This window comes from Ixodes scapularis, unplaced genomic scaffold (assembly GCF_016920785.2).
Source record: "Ixodes scapularis isolate PalLabHiFi unplaced genomic scaffold, ASM1692078v2 PGA_scaffold2__306_contigs__length_199485367, whole genome shotgun sequence".
NCBI classification, from domain to species: domain Eukaryota; kingdom Metazoa; phylum Arthropoda; class Arachnida; order Ixodida; family Ixodidae; genus Ixodes; species Ixodes scapularis.
The window spans coordinates 12,570,890-12,590,621 of NW_024609857.1; the positions used below are offsets into that span (position 1 = coordinate 12,570,890).

At 45.0% G+C, this 19,732-nt stretch overlaps 1 protein-coding gene across 1 annotated transcript in view; it reads left to right on the top strand.

Annotated features, from left to right (window-relative positions):
* LOC8037574 (suppressor of lurcher protein 1) overlaps positions 1 to 19,732 on the top strand; it is a 195,728-nt gene that overhangs the window by 162,911 nt on the left and 13,085 nt on the right. The window contains exons 7-9 of the mRNA XM_042291212.1: positions 6,746 to 6,939; positions 8,713 to 8,751; positions 13,772 to 13,940. Of these exons, the coding sequence (XP_042147146.1) occupies positions 6,746 to 6,939; positions 8,713 to 8,751; positions 13,772 to 13,940 (402 nt within the window). The remainder of the gene's footprint in view (positions 1 to 6,745; positions 6,940 to 8,712; positions 8,752 to 13,771; positions 13,941 to 19,732) is intronic.

Consider the following 19,732-nt stretch of genomic DNA (forward strand, 5'->3'; position numbering starts at 1 on the left):
GAACTGTGGGTAGGAACGTACTGCCTGAGAACAGCACGAGGATTTCATTCTACGGACTGGGTACACAACGGCAAGGTGTTGAAGAATACCACAGCCTGCAGAAAGAGTACGCCATTAAACTGTGAAAATCCACATGATTCGTGTTTGTACAACGAACATTATAAGGGATGCCAAACTGTTCAGTGTGGATTATACCATTATTGAACTTCTACTTGTTACATTAAAGCTACACGACAACTTGACTGAAAGTAAATAGTTCTGTAATATTTTATTTATTCATAAAGTCTGCTAACCTCGTTTAGGAGGATGCGGCTAGAGGGGTATTAGAAGATAGTGCGCAAGAATTGATACATAAGACAGTTATTAAAATACTGCGTATAAAATATATTCAGAAATGCAACACCTAAAACTCTATTGGAAACAAAACGGGCTTAGAATCAATATCAGTTTCAAGAATAACTTCCCTAATATTTCACAAATGGGTCAGCGGTTGACAAATTGACTTGCGCTTCAGGAAGGCTATTCCATTCCTCAGTACTACGCTATTTTAAGCTGGCAAAGTAAGGATGGTGACAATACGCTGTATTCCCGTTTCCAAAGTGGAAGCGATTGATGACGCAGCGCAATTCGACTGGATCGCTAACTTCGCACACCCCTGCAGTATATATTGCTTGCTCCTATGCCATATGTAAAGTTATTATACTATTCACAAACAAATGACTGCGTCCCACATCAAACTCCATTTGGGCCCAATGTGGGCTCCGGGTAGGTGTGGAACCAAAGCGTGTCCCCGATACGGGATGCCCTCTGCCGGTACTACCTAACCTGACACATCGGCGGAGCGTAGCAAACTCGTTTTCCCTGAACCTTGACTTTCGCCGCTAGGGGCGCGGAGCAGCACGGACGCCAGTCACGTGACTGTGGGTGACTGCGGAGTAGGCGATACAAAACTCACCTGGCACCTCTGCCTTTCTTGTACTTATAGCCACTGTGATTTTCAAACAGCGCCTGCAAGCGCTACTAATCCCAGCGTGGTCACCACCAGGACTTCCACCTTTCCCTGAAAGCGACGCGCTAAACCGTCCCAGCTGCCGGTCGGGTAGACATGTTTATGGTGCTCCGCGAGCTTTTTAAAACCGTACTCGGCATTAACTACTTTGTGCTAAGTCGTAACGGCTAGCACAACTTGCTCAGTCAACACCACCTAGACAGAAGGCCTCCGCATGGTTTCTTCTTCCTCTACGAAACGTCATCACAGTCGGATCGCGCTCGGTCGGCTATTGGACCCGAGCCCGACCTTCGACGCGCTGATTGGCCACGAGCCGCAGCCGAACACTGACGCAGCACTCGTGCCCAATCTCTCGCCTCGATCGATCTGACTATGATGACGCGTGTGGAGGCCTTCTGTCCAGGTGGTGTTGGCTCAGTGCTCCAACGCTGCCAACGCTACCTGTGCGGGCGCGTGCGAAGAGAAACTCACATCCGCGTGCTTTTGCTGGATTGCAGTACTGCTGCACTGTGAAAGCTACGCCAGCCTTGGCATGCAGCAGAAAGCAGATGACACCGAGTATAAATATCCTCACGAGATAGATTTACGAGGCGTGTTACTCGGCTCATATTTCAGCCATTTGAAAGGCAGAAAAGTCGATCGTAACATATCAGACCAGCTCCTGCTAGCTTTTGAACTTTTGTGCTTTTACGGCTGCTATCCCGCACCAAACACCTAGGGTGCCGGTTAGGGATCAGCATTTTAGGTAGCCAATCTCACATTGACAATTTATTATTATTACATGCAGATAAATGCGAGTCTGGCGCTCTTAATTGTAGTGTAGTATTATTTATTTCTTACGACTATTTGGGAAATATTGCAGTCACGAAGATAAGGTGAATTAAACAAGTGCTACATGTACTGAGGTGCACTCCTTTCATGACGAACTGCAAATGAGAACACATTTTCTAAGATAATTTTAACATGTCGGCACATAATATATCGTATACTACTAGTCGAATTTTTAGATATATGTTTTTGAGCGCAGCTCTTAGGCACCCGTTTCCGGCTTGAGCGGCGTCGTCATCGGCGCAGCCACGCGTTGCATTATGGGACTTTTCCCATAATTACGTCACTCGTGACGTCACAGGTCACGTGTGACGTAGTTAGGTTTCAGGTAGCCAAGCGTGCGGTTTGCGTTGTTAACATAATTGGTGTGGGTTTTCCCTGACAGGTTCGAAGATACATACATAGACACGTAAATATTTTGCAAGAAATTACCCTTTCAATGGGGATATTTAATAGTTGGTAAGTAGGACACGTTTTAACCTTCCGTGATATTTTCTTTGCCTTACATGTTAATCTTTCGTTTCATCTGCCATACATCAAAGCAGGAGGAAATAGCATTCATATCAGACTGTATGATGTTGACACCAGAATTGTTGTTAATTTCCCGATAAAGAACACTATCGTCGGCAAATAGGCTTAGGGAAGAGGAGACATATAGTTGGTAGGTCCCTAATAGAGATTAGAAATAACAGACGACCATGTAGAGAGCATTGCGGCACATCACACCGGAGTGTATACGGGAACAGACGTTGAGTTATTGCCATTTCAGCCGGGGTCCCACTGCTCATACTTGATACAAAACACAGTCTGCAATCATAAGTCACCGCGATATCCGTGGCTCAAGTGCCGGGTGTCAAGTTTCCTCCTTGAACTCATTGCCATGCAGCATTCTAAGCGCGGATCCCGCGGTGATTCGCGTTCGAATCTGTATACAGACTGTCGTTTGTATGATGTATAAGCAGTGTGACCCTTTGCTTTACGGTCCCAAATTAGGATCTGTTGGTCAAGAAACGCTCTAACCAAGATAAAATATTTGAGTCAATACTGAGCTGGCTACGTTTGTGCACAAACAGTTTATGGGACATGTTATCGAATGCTTCTGAGAGGTATAGGAAATCCGAGATCCCTGGTCCAGCGCTGAATGGATATTATGGGCGAAGACTGAAAGTTTGGTGTCACATAAGAATGATTTTCGAAATCCATGTTTATGAGGGGTTCAAAAAAGAGTTCGATTCTAAAAAACGCGACAGCTCTGAAGAAATTACCTGAACCGTGATATTGCAGGATACGCTGGTAAGAGATATTGACTTGTTGTTAGCTATTATGCATGATGAAGTCCAACACGTGTGAAATTTTAGGAAGACGTCAAAATAAATGATCTATCCGCGTTCTTTTTTTCTTTTTAGACTATGCCGGCATCAAATAATCCTACCTAGCTTATTCCTTTCTCTGGATAAATCCGCTGGTAAGAGATATTGACTTGTTGTTAGCTATTATGCATGATGAAGTCCAACACGTGTGAAATTTTAGGAAGACGTCAAAATAAATTATCTATCCGCTTTCTTTTTTTCTTTTTAGACTATGCCGGCATCAAATAATCCTACCTAGCTTATTCCTTTCTCTGGATAAAAACGCTGGTAAGAGATATTGACTTGTTGTTAGCTATTATGCATGATGAAGTCCAACACGTGCGAAATTTTAGGAAGACGTCAAAATAAATTATCTATCCGCGTTCTTTTTTTTTCTTTTTAGACTATGCCGGCATCAAATAATCCTACCTAGCTTATTCCTTTCGCTGGATAAAACTAATATGAATAAATAAAAGAAATATATTTCAGCACGTTCAGGCGCTGTAAGGCTCTCAAGTTCTATACGCAATTCAAACTTCCTCCGTCAAATTGGAAAGAGTTGATGAAGAGAATAACGCAAGTTAAATAACTAAAACTAACAAAAAAATTATTCTGCGCCAGTAACGTCTCGAAGTATCTTGTGAAAAAGACAAGCAAAGAATACGTAAGCAAATGAGTTCTTATTATAAATCCTCCCCTTCCTAAACCGACCTGAAAAGTTGTTTTTATTATTTGCGGGGAGGACGGAGGATTATTCTTTTACGTCGCAGCACAATCTCCGGGAAAGTGAAGGTTACCCATTCGAAGAAGCGATTTCGCTCTTGCCTAGGGTTCCTGTGCCGGTCCTGATAATGGGAGGTCGAAAAATGGAAGGAAGTTCGCGACGTATTTTTTGTCACCTTTTTCTACTGTTCCTATTTACTCCGAGGGATTTCAAAGAAAAACGGGGAGCGACCAGAGACGACCCGCTTTTGTGCCACTAAAAAGACGTTTTTAAGCGGATTAACACGTTGACCTCTGAATTAAAGTTGAGTATAACGAAGTGTCTTCGCTTTCACCGGTGCGGACGAAAATTCATAAATTGAATTGCAATTTTATTTTTACGCTACTTTGTTGTTTTTTTTATGAAACTTATAGCGTTTGCTTGCGCCGATGCAACACTAAGTAGACCCGCGGGCACCAAGGAATTTTCGAATGAAAAATACAAAATATCAGAAGTCGTGCTCTTGTGTTCAAAATTAATCCCCGGAAACTTTTGGGAAGATTTCATGGCGACTACGAACTTCATTAGTTACTTTCCTTAAATAAATTATCTTCAAATGTGTACAGACCGAACACTAAGTTAGCACAAATAAAACCACTATGCTATAATATTGCAGACACATATCTTAGTGAACGTGAGGTGCTGACCCGGTGTCTCTAGTTGGTTAAATGCTCTTTGCAAGGCTTGGTTATGACCGTTATGAGCACGGCGGCCCATCACCCTGGGCGGCAGGCTTGATGGTGTCAGCTTTTAAGGAACACGGTAAATGTGTTTTTTGGCTAATTTTTTTGTAAAAGCATGGTTCATTCACTACTTGAAGCAACCTCGAGATACTCGTGCAAATGTAGCAAAGAAAAATTAAGTTTATAGCGTCTCGTATACTTATTTACTCCTGTTTGTGATGTATATGTAAAAGATGTCCCCAAAAAAAAATATTTCGAGATTTTTTTTTTTTTTGCAAACTTAATTTTCGGATTTCCGAACCCTCATTCTTCGTCTAATGGTAGCGCTAGAGGTCTGAACCCAATGCAAAAGTTTTAACCCGAACGGACACCTTATTCAAAAGTTGTAAGTTATTTTCTGACACTTTCAACGGGAAAATGCAGCCCATTTTTGCCCCTTTTCGGCTTCTGGTGCCATAGAAATCCATGAATTAGAGAGCTCCATCGCCCACAATTTTCCCATCAAACTTCAAAAAAAAAAAAAAAACACTTCTAGCTTTTGAATAACATATCGGATCGGAATGAAACTTTGGCATCTGGTCCGGAACTCCAGCGATACCTTTAGGTGGAGAATGAGTATTCAGCAAAGCGTTGTTTATTTTTTCCGGTGAAAAGAACCGCGCACATTGTTTTTTGGGGACACCCTACTCTGTATGTGGGTGAATGTTACTGAGCTTACCGTTATTTTCCCAAGACGTACACTTTTGAAGCGCCAAAAACCATCGTGTCTTCGTCCGACAAACAAATCTTAAAAGAGCTATTTCGTGCAGTGCGTGAATAATGCTCAAAACTTTATTTTTTTTTTAAAGGTCACAATGAGTATACATACGGGCAAAGCGATGATGCAAGTATGAGTGCATCCTGAAAAAAAAAAAAAAAAAAAAATATATATATATATATATATATATATATATATATATATATATATATATATATATATATATATATATATATATATATATATTCGCTCGAGGCGGAATTTTGGTAACGATAGCCTTATCTAAATCTGCAAGCCTTCTAGAAAGCTGCGTAGAACTAAACGGGTAGACATACATCGACGAAAGTTAACGTCCATCTGTATGCAACGACTGTAACATTAACATTTTTCTTACCCGTACGAGATGGAATATTAGCCGTAGTGTAACTGCAAGCAGGTGTGGTCACTGAAGGAACGAGGATGGCAGGGCGTTCCTTCGTACGCCCTGCCTCCAGTCATAGCATCCTATGTACTGACAAAGCCTGGCAGATCGCCACGATAAGCGGCCGCCGAAATGGAAAAGGTGGAGCGGCAGACAACGGATGTGAGGAGAGCCACGTGACTGGCGCCCCGCTGCGGCGAGACGCCGAAGCACACTTGTCCCGACCGAACAAGTGTGTTTCGGGTCTTCGCCGCTACAAAAGTTGTGCGTTGACGTCCAGGTTACCCAAAAAATGGCTCTTCGATGCTCTGTGCTACCAGATCCTGGCGTTCCAAATCTCTGACCGGGCACTCTATTGCTCCGCCGTCGAACTGCCAGGCTTTGTGAGTATTGAGGAGGCTATGTCGCTGCCGTGCACGCTCAATGCCTACGAGACGCAGAACTGTTATCGAAGCACGCACTCGAAGCAAAGCAATTGAAGGGCGTCCCTATATTTCTCATTCTGTCAGTGACAATTAAGATGACGGCCGAGACACTTTCCGCAATTTCTCTCGGAGCTCGTACTTCATTTCGTCAAGTGCTGCATTCATGACACTGCGTCTACGCTTCCCCTTGGCGCCAAACATGTTTCGGTGGCGCTCCCGTTCTGACGTCGCGATAATGATTTGCGTAGCCGTGGAATCACCGGTAGCGATCCTGGCTATACTTATCATCCGTTGCGACAACGAGTCGAATTGTGTGTACAGGAATCAAGGCGAAAGCTATAAGAGCCCTCGCGGCTCTTAGACCAACGCCGTTTAAGTCGACAGTCTGGTATACAGTGCTGTCATGCCCGTCGTCTGGCCAATCGCGGCGGGCCTCTATACCTCAGCGACTCTTTCGGTCGAGCGCATCGCCCAAACGCGCTGCTCATCTCCTCTTCGCTTGACACGCAGGTGCGAAAACGTGGACTCCGTGATCGGCTTCATCACAATCAAGGGCCAGCGCGAGCGGCTGGACAACTTCTGCGGGTCCCACCTGCCCAACCAGATCATGTCCAACGAGCACCGCATGACGGTCATCTTCCAGAGCTTCGGCAACAGGCCGCCCAGTGTCAAGGGCTTCCGGGCCATCTACCAGTTCGTCACCAGTGAGTGGGACGCCTCCCTAAAGTCGCGGTCTTCGTAACACATCATCGTACACGCTGTTCGCCGCAGATACGATGACAGAATTACGCATCGAGCATGCTCGAAGCCCGTTTGCTTCATGCATGCTTCGAGTACGTATGCCGACAGCTTTCTCTATGACTAATGTGACGTTATACAAGGAAGGCCTTAGACAGTGTCTACTGCAGGCTGTCTTTTGTATGACGTAGTAGCAGTGTGACCGCAGCGTACGGCCGGTTCATACATTTGAGTTTGACCGCGCCGATTGGGTTGGGATCTATGTAGCGCTGGCGCCATCTCTTGGGTAGACCTGTAACACTGCCAAACTGCGTTTAACTTGGACGGAAAGGCAGTGGCTAATGAACGCGCTTGACCACGCAAAAGAGAGATCTTCGCTCTCTCTTCATGGGTGGTCCAAAACCAGAACTCCTTCGCGTAGCGTTTCAAAGTTGAAAACATCTAAACTAGATCGATAAATACGTAAAAAGAAAACTAAATGAAATATATAATCGGAACAGTTCGTTGCTATCTTCAAGTAAAACGCCTCAAAAACACAAACAATAAAACACCGCAAAACGCCGTCTTTTTTTTTTTTTGCGTTTCTGGCGCGTGATGTGCAAAATAGATAGGCTCTGGTATGATGTACTTGACAACACTTACAACTATAAGTGTCTAATATCTCTAACAAGGTTTTGAATTGGGCGTGTTGGTAAAGGTTTGACGTATTGTTGTCCTGTCGTGTCTGTTCCTTTTATCGTCTTTGTTTTTTGGAACTGTTACACCCACCATGTCTAATCTCTCACGTAGTTTAACTATAGGGGGCAAAGTGTACGCTGAGAACAACAGTTGTCTTTCTTGAGTGACCAGCATTACTATTAGGTTGGTACCTGTTGTTTTGAAGCGTTATCGCATCTATGCGTAATAAGGTGACATATTCGCAATGGCTTCTTTACGCGTATACGCATAATGAATATTACTGTTTTGAAGGCGAAATATGTATAGTGTCAGTATCATCCGCTGTACATGGTGAGACACGCGATGTTCTCATTTTTAAAACTATTCACTTTTCACCTCCCATACGCGTGGCTGGTTCTTTATAAAGACTATTATCACGACAGACCCAAGTTCAAGCTGCTAAGCTGGATGGCAATTAAGGGGAATCAAACCAACGTAATAAATTTTATACAATTAGGTATAAATAGAACATGAAATAGCATTGATATGTGATCAGTGGCGTAGTTTGTCTATCAGGCACCAGGAGCCCTGAAGACTTTGGTCGCCCCTTGGCTCCCCGAGCACTAAACGCGTCCATGATAGGAGTGCTGTGACGTCATGGGCGTCTGCAACTGACGAACCATGACGGGGGAGAAGAGGTTGCCGCCATACCTGGCACCCCTCACCCCACCCATGTAACTGGGAAGCCAATACTCCCCCGTTAGTGCAGCACTCTATCACATACATACAGTGGCGCAGTAATTGGGGGGGGAGGGGGGGGGGGGGGTATCCGCTTCCCAGTTACATCAGAAGCTAACAGCTATTTGTTATCAACATAATCCGTGGCGATGCGAGGTGATTTCCGGATTGGGTGCGAGATCATTTCGACTCGGGCAGAATTTAAGAATGCGACATCGCGACGGGTGCCTTCTTGTCTACATAACACGTCTGAAAAATGGGAGGTATTTGTGGAGCTAGTATAGCTGAAGTCGACAGGTCGATTGACATGAATATTACTAACTATTCTTTCTTTTTTCTTGCAGATTTTGGCATTCCTTCAGGTCGCCAGGATCCTCAGGGAGGTGAGTCCGTGATAACTTATCACAAATTAACATAATTTGATGCTTTTGTAAAACTTGTGCTCTTCTGAGAGAATTGACGGCATCTTCGCAATGCGTATGTGTATTCGGTGATGCGCGTTAACTATGAAGGAAGCATAACCTGATTCTGAGAAAATATTATAAAGGTCAAGTGATACTAAGAAATACGTCGCACCTCGACACACTCGGGCTTGATTTCAGACTTCCTGAACAGTGTTATGCTTAAAAGAGCTCTCCTGTTGTAAAAGTGTATTTTTCCTTGTAAATAAATGTGCAGCGTATTGCGATCTTCGGTGACTCTTTAGGCATAATAAAAGAACTGCTAAATTACTTTCGTTAAAGAATGACGAATAAAAAAAAAACGAGAAATAGCTTCGGCACTTTAAACAATTGCGCCTCAGCGAATTCCGGAAGACCATCCCCACCACGATTCCAGCCACATCCAACGACGCAGTGGCGTCTAAACCCACCGTAGCTTTATCGCTGCTAATAAAAACTAAAACAAAGGAAAACAACCGATCCGAGCACCAACGCTTCCCGAGGACGGAGTCATCCAATAGGGAAGAAAAAGGAGTAGCGTCCCTCGTTTCCCCAGTTCAGAGAAACCAGGCAATCTCTTTCTTTTTTTTTTTTTTTCTTTTTTTTTTCCCCTAATGTTTCGGGGTGGAAGAGGCCTGTGCAACGCTGTCAGTTGGCATGAGGAACGGCGGTTCGTCATCCGCGGAATCCTAAACTCGGCGTCGCTGTTCGCCGCCATGGAAACAAACAACCCCCCGAACCCTCCTCGGCTCCTCAAGAGAGCGACGACGACGATGCGGGGCGCTCGTCTTCGTTATTATGGCCCAGACGCGCTCGAATGTCCGCGGCGAACGGCCCTCAGCGGCGATATTTCCTCGACGAACAACGGGGAAAAGCAGTTTTAGGACCAATGGGAAACTCGAGATCTGGTGGTTGTTCTTGTTGTTGGTGTCCTTGTTGTTGTTCCGCTCTTTGTGTCGTTAATATTATTCTCGCTACTGCCGCTGAGTGTTGCGTTGGCGGCGCCCGGTGGATTCTCCGGGGAAGATTTAGCGGCCAGAACGCCGGCCACGCGAGTTCCGGACGTAGAAGATGTGTGGCGCTCTTGAAAGCCGAAGCCGTTATCTTAGACTCCCACGGAGGAGCATCGGAGGCTATCTCAGACTGCTCAACCGCTGAATCGGTAGTGCGCCCCCCCATTTTGAGTGCACACTTCTTTCTTTTTTCTTTTTTTCTTGCACTTTTGTGTTAGTTGACGCCGACTGATCCCCTGGAACGGCGTCCAGTGCAGTCTCGAGCGGGTGGTGCTCTGTTCAGCAGTCTTTGTGTCTTTCGACGAGTCGTCGTTCTCTTTATGGGGGAAAATGGTGGAGGGGTATCTGGGTTTTACGAATGATGGTTCCTTTCGCGTTTCTTTGTTTCACCTACCGTATCGTATAATTGATGTGCTTCTATGAGGAAAATATAGACGTTGGGTAGGCAAGCGTCAGTCTTGGGCATTGCGTTGAGTGCGTTCTCGCGTGCTCTAGAGAGATCGCAACCAGAGACGTTCTGCGGAAGCCTTCGAATCCGTTCAACGATGCGGCGCTGCGAATATTACTTCAGTTTGTTCTGCTTCCGAACTTGTCGTCTCATCTCTTTTTGTTTACTCTTGGTCTCTTTAACGATAGCAATCTTTCTCGTAGTGTATTTTTTTTCTTCCCGATTCATCTAGCAAAAGGGGAAGCACAGCCAGCTAAATCGGACAGTTTTTTGTTTGTGTGCTTTTTTAAGCTTCAGTATCAACATCCTTTGTGAGTTCCTTGGCAAAATTCGCATAGCGTTTTTGTTGTTGTTGTTTTTTACACTCGAGAAACGATTATTAAGTTTCATTTTATTTACATAAGTCGTCTTGTGTATATAGTATTTTAATGGCAGGTTCACGCGGAACCTAAAACAGCTCCAGGGAATGAGATTGAATAGAATAATTTGCACGGTGGGTTCGTTCTCTGAACTCTCTTTTGCTCTTTAGGCTGTGTTACACTTTTCGAGAAGTGGGCGTTTCATTACTCGCTCTGGTTACGTTAAAAGGAGGATCCATTAAGGCCTTTCGATCGATCAACTTCTTCTTTCCAGGCAGTCAAACTCAATCGTCACCTTGATACAGTTTCTTAATAAACGGTACTCTGTAGTGTAACAGAAAATCTTCCAAGACATCGACTCGACAAAGAATCGTTAATTAGTCCTCCACGTTCGCTGTATGGATATACATCAAATACCTATCTTCAAATACCTATCGCCTCGGAGCGTTCCTCCGAGGCGTATCGATATCTTGATGTGTGCCGTTTTTAAACCCGCCAAGTTTCTCAAGACAAGAACAAAAAAAAAAAAAAGAGAAGAAAAAGGGGAGGGGGAATTCTAGCAAGCTTTATGTTTTAAAACTCCCCGGAGTCCAGCCAGAAGAAAATGCGGCGACCAATTGAACTCCGAAAGGCACGCACTTTTCTAGATTCCCAGAATCGGGTCCCATCCTTTCATTCAAGGCGGTGAGTCGACGAGTGCCTTGTCGCTCGCTCTACTTTCTTCCTTATGTATGCCATAGCCTCCATGGTAGGACTGTCGTCCCTCCCGCTCCCTTTCCCCTATGGCCTCGTCGATTTTTTGAAGAAACGCGTAAGAAGACAGGGAAGGCAGAGCATTTGTGCTCTAGGGAGAGCGTTGCAGCGCAGAAACAGCCAAACAGCCTCGAAGGCGTGCGGATGAATCCGTTCTAAGAGCACCGCTTGCTCGCTTCATGCCCCCAAGCTCAATAAAACCCGCAGTGAGGGTTTCTCGGTCCGGGGCCCTCTTTTAATGCCTCGCCGCGTTTCCTCTTGGAAACGTGTGTGTGCGTGCGTGCGTTTGTGTGTGTGTGGCGAGTGGGAGGAAGCACAACTAGCGATTCTCCCATAGTAAGCCGCCTTCGCTCTACAACACAGCTCGGCCAGCGGTTGCTTGTTGGAAGGAATAAAAGTTGGGAGTAGACTTTCCTGTCGGTTGCTTGTTTCCGGCTTCGTTCGATACGCCGGATGGTTTTCGCCTCGGACGAGGCGCGCCGCGGGGGGCTGTTTGCGCGGGCTGCGCTCGCGAACAAGGCTCTCGTCGAGGGAAGAAGGAAAGAAAAAAAAAAGGAATAAACGAAGCGCAGAGTTCGTTTCGTGCTTAGAGAATGCGCAAATCGCGCTCTGCTTCTGTAAAGAAGAAAAAAAAGAAGACAGTGTAAGTGCGCGAGAGATGGGGAAGAGCGTTTCCCGCCGGGGAGGAGGCGGTAGTTTGAATGTCTCAACAGTTGGATCGTGAAAGAAAGGAATATCAAAATGTTTACGATGCAATGTCATTCTCGTTGGGTTTGTCGCCTCACGTTCGGAGCGTGGGATTATTGCTTCGTTGTTTTCGGGAGAGCGCCCGCTGTTGCGGTCCTTAAGGCCCCGGTTCGTTTCTCGACGGAATGTATGAAAAGTATAGCTATACGTTGCCTCGCTTTTAATAGGGGTTGTGTTTACGTAGACACAAACAGCAGAGGCAGAGCGTAGTTCCTTCTCCATGCAGCAAGTATCACATAAACATGCGTCGAACAAAAGCGCTGCCTTTCTTTCTTTTTTTCTTTTCTGCGCACGTGTAATTTTTTTTTCAGCTTATCCGTGGTAGCTGTTCAGCTTTAAGCACCAGTTTGAGAAAAAGCTTTTAACGCGGGCGGTGAACTCTTCATCGCGTGTATCATTTTTAGAACTCTTCATGCTGTACAAACGGTTTAATTATTGGTTTCATGTTACCATATATTTAACACCGCGCACACATAACTTCTCGAAAGTCCCTGACCGAAACGCAAAAAGAAAAGGGAAGAGGGGGGAGTCTTCACATGTTTATGTTGCATATATGCAGAAGGCGAGTGACACAAAACTGGTCGAGTAAAAAAAGTTTCATTATATATCAGCCTAAGTCATTATATATATGTCTATCAAGTAAACCAATGACTAGATGCAAAATCAGGTGCCCTAGCCAAGCACATCAGGACTTTATCTTGTGGTTCTGTGACCTCGGTTTTATGTTTACATTTTGACGTGTCAAGGGTATTTATTCTCAGATTAAATCTAAACGTGCACTGCGGTAATGAATGAAGCCATTTCTTTCGTCCTACTTTGGTGTTCACTGCATCAAACTATAGGGATGAAGTCAAAACTTCGCCAGTAGCTTATGTTGCACGGGCCCTGGTATATTAAAATAAATATAAAAAAAGTCTTAGGTAAGAGCTTGAGCTTCTACCTTTCTCGGCGTAGGGTATAAACTGTGAGGAATTCCGTGCGTGTCGCCTGCTGGGCAAGCATGGCGGGATCGTGCCACGGCACGGAAGAAGCGGAGAATGAACATAAACCTCCCCAAGCATTCCGATAGTGTGACTCAAGATCAATATAGTAACGACATTATGGTAAGAACAATCTAAGTGAACCCAAACAATTAGTAGTCCGCATAGAAGAATCATGCGTCAACGACTACCCTATTCTGACTGCAAGAGGTTTCGATACGTCCTAGGGTCATATTAATTTCTATTGCATTGCTCGTTGTCTTTCTCAAGATATCTGCTACCTTTGTTCGTTGAATAGTTGTAATATTTGTAGAGCCAGATACTAATTACTCCATAAAAAAAGTACTAGTTTCTTTTTTTGTGCTAATATTATTTAGATATTAAATGCCTCGGCGTGATAATCCCATTATGTAAACGCTTGTAATATCACCGCCATCACCGCACGCGAACGTGCAAGAAAAGAAAAGCGCAAAAAACAAAAAACGCAACAAGACAGAATGTGTAGAAACTAGACAAATGTAGAAGACGCTAAGAAGACCGGCGATCTTTTCTTTAGAAGGCTCGGAATCGCACCCGTCGTTTCTTTGCTGCTACTTATCTTGAAGGTCGACAAGATCACTGTATGACATTCCTTTTTGTCTTCTCTTTTTTTCTTTTTTTCAGTGTGCACCTTCATCTACAACAGCTCTGAGGTGTCGAACGGGACCTTCTCGACGCCCAACTACCCGGGCGTGTACCCGCGAGACACCGAGTGCCACTACCTGTTCTACGGGAAGAGCAACGAGAAGATCTACATCGAGTTCGCCTACTTCGATGTCGAAGGCGTGCCACCGTAAGCTGCCATTACCCGGCATCACAGCCAACCATGTGCACGTTATGCGTACAAATATTGCTCACGTTCAAAAAAAAAAAAAAAAGTCTTAACACACAATTTGTTTAAGGGGTGGAACGCCACGGAAACCGTTACGAAATGTGTACCACGTATTTCAAAGGACAATATGTACGAAGGAACACGTAACTGAGAAGGAAGAGTAATGGAAGAAGGAACAACATTCTAAACGCTCCCCGACGTGAAAGTACCACTGCGCCAAAATGGCAGTGTTCGAGTGATGCCGGCGCCAAAGAGGCAGTGGAAAACGCGAACGTCGGACCCCGGCGTTCGACATTCCAAAGCGTTCCAAGAGTAAATGCGAAAAAAAAGGCAGCTAGCTTTGAGTCAATTTACAAAGCATTTTAGCAAAAACTTGGTGCCATGACGTCCCAGCGCGCTTTCATCTCCTCCCTCTCCCTCAATCTTTATCCGTACAAAAAAAACTGCAAAGTTTGTCATGCTCTTGAAGGAATGCCGCGGAACCATGTTTTGTGTATATCGATTATACTCGTACGTTGAAGATTTTATTTACAAGCCACCGCTTTTTTGTTAAACTACATCAACCAGAATCGAATAAACACGACCTTCCTTCATGTGACTTACGGTAGCCTTTTGTAGGTACGCTGACGTAAAGCAAAATGAAACTCCAGCAAAACAGACGGCATCTAGCGATAAAACACTGAACTAGCCGGAACAGGTCATTTCGCGGTTTCCGCTCGTCTCTTCTGGCTTCCGTGTTTACATGTTGTGAGCGGTTGGCGCGATGAAACAGTTGTCCCGGTGACTCTATCGTAACTGTAGTATCATCTTGTTACCCAGTTTGCTCTGCACGCAACGTACGCAATCGCGTGATCCAGACATCCCGCGTTTATCAACGTTGATCAGAAACGTGGAAGGACAACAGTAGGCAGCTTTTTCATCGCTTCCTGGAAGAAAGTCAAGCCCCTGGAAGCTCGCTGACGCCAACACATCGCCGCAGGTTCGAAACGTGGAGGGTACAAAAACGAGGAAAACCAATTTTGAGTCCAATGCTTACTCCCTGATGTCCCAGCGTTGTGCGTTGAGCTGGCACATGGCACGGCGCGACCTGGACTCGACCGCCATATTTGCCCGATAGTGGTGTCCCCTATGGGTCGCTGGAGTCGTTTTCAGTATATGTTTGGTTTCATGAATTGCAAAACTCGCGTTTTGGTTTTGAACGGTCTGAACTAGGGTGCCTTCATGTGTTTATTGCTTAGGGTGATGGCATTTTTTGTATATTCGGGGCCACTTTTTTCTGGCATTTCCGAAGAAGTGAAGACCGCGCGAGTGCAACTGTGATCGGCGCTTCAACGTGCGCGAGCGCGCGGGTACCTATAGCTTCGGAAGGAAGAAAGGAACATACTTTATTTAAAGCAGCTCATTCGGCTTCACTGCCAAGAAGAGTTAATATTTACGATTCTTTGCTGAGGAGATCGCACACTGGGCTGAGGACTTGGTAAAATATTTGAATGGTTTATACACCATTTCAATATTCCAAGAAGAAACAAAAACATCGGGAACAATATGACCCGATGTCATCAGCCTATAAAGCGAACATGAAGGTAGCCTAGTCTGAACATTTTTCCGCACTTGTGCAAGCTCGTAGATTTGCCCTAAAATTATTAAGACGAAAGCATTATATGTCTCGTCATTCAGTCGACCTTCAAAGACCTTGAGTGAAAACACGTCGACGACACGAAAGCTACCGAAACTTGACGGCGACACGAAAGGTACCAAAACCCACGGTTCGCCACTGGACCACGAGATGGCGTTTCTTGTGCCAGAATCGGCGAAGGCGCTATATTTCTCTGAAAAGACTTTTCGCTCTTGTCCCTCGTGTAGCGTCAAACCACCGGGTGACCTTTCGTTCAGTAGTCCCGGGGTTCCCCTCCGACACGGGCGGAGCGGTACCGCCACATCCGTAAATCATGTGTCAGTCTTTAATGCCTCGGCGCTGGGGCTTTCGCCTTGAAGTAGTCTTAGGAATAACAAAAAAGACCCTGTGTTTTTTTTTTATGTACTTAGTCAGGCTCTGAGATGAAACGCGAGTTTCTGACCCAAAACCTTACACCGTGATTGAAGCAGAGAGCGCATATTGCATTGGTGGAATGAGAAAAGACGTCACTACTTTGCGCCGTAATTTCGTTCTTTTTTTCTCTATTTATAACTTTTTAGTTGCGCCAATGGCATCACTAATCATGAAAAGCAACACGTTGAATATGTTAAGAAACTTTCAATAATAGCTAGTTTTAGAACAGTGTACTCAAAAGCTTTTCGTACGCAGAAAAATGGAGTCGTCGTCGCCACTTCGCACTCTGGGTTGGCGTACGGCGACGCCGCTATTTCTTTGCGTATGCAAAGCTTTTGAGTACGCTATTTTAAAACTTGTTAATCTACAGTTTTAGTATAGCGCTGCTGGATCTTACGTACGCAATACGCAATAGTATAATAGTGTAGCGTACTCTAAAAACTAGCTGCTCAGACCTATCTTATTATAGTTCTGCTTTCCGTTAACGTTGCCGAATGAACATCTCGCACGATTTTGATTCAATTTGCCAGAGCCGTAGAATTTCGCGTAATTACAGCGCCACCATGCTCCTCAAAATAAATATTGAAAATTAAAACGAACGTTTTCAATTCCATCTATTTCAAATTAAGCCAAGCCGCAGCTGCCTGGTCAAGCGCGCTTTCTGCGGTGTCCGGAGGCCCGGAGGCTACGAGACGAGTTCGCAGCTAAATTCGATCACGGAGCTTTAGTCAATCGTACCGTTGAAACGGCACCTTTCATCAATGCTATCGCGGGAAGAAGTGCAGGACTGCACAGCGACAGCGATTTTGTGGAGAGTCCTTCGTCCGTCGGCGATGAGCGGTGCGAAGGAATGTCGAGCAGGTCGCAACGTTTACACACATTGCGAGCTGTGAACATCTGCACTGTGCCCTTCTTTAGCTGCACGGTGGTCTGACTTGACTGTGGTGGGTTCGGGAAGAATTACCGAGCTGAACACCACATAATTTCAAGTAATACTGAACTTCGCGAACAACACGTCGTCCATGCTGAGCCAGTCGAAATAACCGCCATCTTGAATCCAGTGTTGCGCCAAATACTCAACAAAATTATTCAGGATAAGATACTAAATACCCATTGAAAAATGTATTTAGATTAGTATTTAAGTTACTTTTACTACGAGCTATCTTGGGTAGAGTAAAAATACGTCGAAAAAGTAATTGAATTACATTCGAAGATACTGTCGGCTAGTAGGTTGCAAGCTGGTAATGTAAGAATAAAAAAGTCAAAAGGGGAGCTTTATTCTGATGACTTCGCTCAAAATCACATTATGCTGTGATCTTTATGACTTTCAAAAAGCGAATTTGCTGATGGAATTGAAGTTTACTTTAAAATAATTTGGGATGTGCTACATAATGGGTACCGAAAGATTTTAGGAACAAGGGGGACTCATGTATTGTAGGCATGGCAACTGGCGTGCTTTAGTTCGGCGGGAGGCGCGGCTCATGACGCATTGTGCAATACGTTCGTAATATGCCTTGACGAGATTCGGTGGACTTGACACATAGTCCAGCATCGCATATCCCTAAAAGCTGATCTAAAAGTTGATCAGGCAGCCAGACTTGATGAGTACGCGAGTGAATGACAACCGTGCACATAGAGGAGAAACATCGGCTAGAGAACAGCATCCTCTGTGGCTGATCAACATACTGGCTCCATTCAGCTCCATGTATTCGAGGGCCCTGTCGGCCGCCATTTTTTCTTTGAAAATATCAGAAAATCTCTTGTAACTTTTTTAATAAGGATAACGGCTAATTCTAAAACTTCACATCCTGTTTTTTATTATTATTATTTATTGATAATATTGGCCGCCGTGGGGCAGCCAAGGTGGGAAAGATACTTCGATCAAGGTTTACGATAAAGCAAATACAGTATGTGGTAGCGTAGCAAAAAATAAACAAAAAAAGAAACTCCAAAAATTACATATATAAATTCGGTACACACGTTGAGTGGAAAAGTATTTTTTCAATGAGGTACCCGGACCGCTAGCGCTGCATTTTGGTGGAGAATGAGCGTTGGGCGATGAGTAGCTTATTTTTGCGGTAAAAAATACCCCTGTAAAGTTTTTGTTGTTGTTGTTTATTTTGTTTCTTCTCCTTTTCTCTTTTTTTGAGGGGAAGGGGGGGGGGCTGTACTTCGTTGATTCGGTTTAAATTGTCCGGAGCAGGGTTATAAGGATGACATCATAGCATAAGCCACCCACCGGTTTGGCACGAGCGCCGCGCGTCGCAGTTTGGCAGGGCACGTGGACGTTCGGGCTCGATATCGGGTGCAAATATTACGACCGCGGGCTGTCTCAGGGCTGCAAGATTTCCGCATAAGATGGCGCTACCCACCGAACCAGAGTTCTAGAGAGCCTAGATGGCAGAGTGTTTCCAACTGCTCGATAGGGTTCCCGTGGTTTGTGGGCCGCGTTTACAATACGAGCTGCGAGGAGGTGGCAACAACATCAATCGTCTGCCTACGTTTACACCTTTGCGCTTGCCTTCCTCCTCGCCAAACGACAACGCAGCAGCGCCACTTGCGACCAATCTCCGCAGAAGACGTCCGCCATTAAATTGCAAAAGGCTCTTTGGAGCTGGAGATGGGCCCTTTCTTCAATCTAGGCTCTCTACAAACTTCATTTCCCGCGCGTTATGGCGACGGTTATAGGTGACTGTGACGCGGTGCACGTGCGCCTTATGTGCTGGAGTGAGAGTAAACGACGAAGCAGCCACTCCGTCGCACTCTCCGTCTCCCTACGATCACGCCACCCTCCTCCTGGCACCGGCGTGACAGCCGGTGGTCTGTGACGTCATCCCGAGAATCCTGATCCGAGTAGTCTAACCCGAAAGACATAATTAGAAAATTAGAAACGAAGTAATAAGATAGCATTTGCAGCTTCTACGCGTATTCTACGATGTGTAACACGATTTGTGATATCAGAGCGGTTGTGTACAATAAAAAATGCAATAGGAAATTTGATGTCTGCATCTATTTAATGGACACTATGATGTTAAAGCTTCACCCCAAGCCATAAAGTAAAAAAAAAAGAAAGAAGTAATAATTGTATTATATTCTACTATTCCCGAAATGTAATAGTGAGACCACGCATGTGAAAGAACGGGTGCAAGACCTCTCCCCATGAGTAAATGAGGTTTCGCCGAATCCCTCGTGGTAACGATCGAGTAGGGCTGCAAAGGAGTAAGAATCGCAAGTTTTGAAATTGTTTCAAGCTAGTAAATTATGTTTCAATACTAAGACTCATTTGCAGAGGTACAACAGTGCACTTGAGAGTTAGCATAATGTCAAAAAAGTTCTAACTACTACAGCTTCATCTTCTAAAATGAACCGTATTATTGACGCTCGGTGCCATTCATAAAACGTACTATGTACAGTGCTCCCCAAACTTATGCGGGGCTCAAGATCGTCTGCTTCTTTTGCAGGCGTTGTGGTGACACGAAAACACCTAGCTCTGATTGGTTCTGAATGAAGGATAGTGTGTAGACCTCGAGGCAGCTTGCTTTGATGACTACCCACTGTCCTTCAATCAGGGCTCGGCGTCCCTCTGACGTCACCACACAACCCCTGCAAAAGAAGCAGACGACTCGCTCTCCGCATGCGGACCACTCGAACTGTCTTTGTCTTTTCTCGTCGGATCCCCGCTCGATTTGGCAGCCGAGCAACG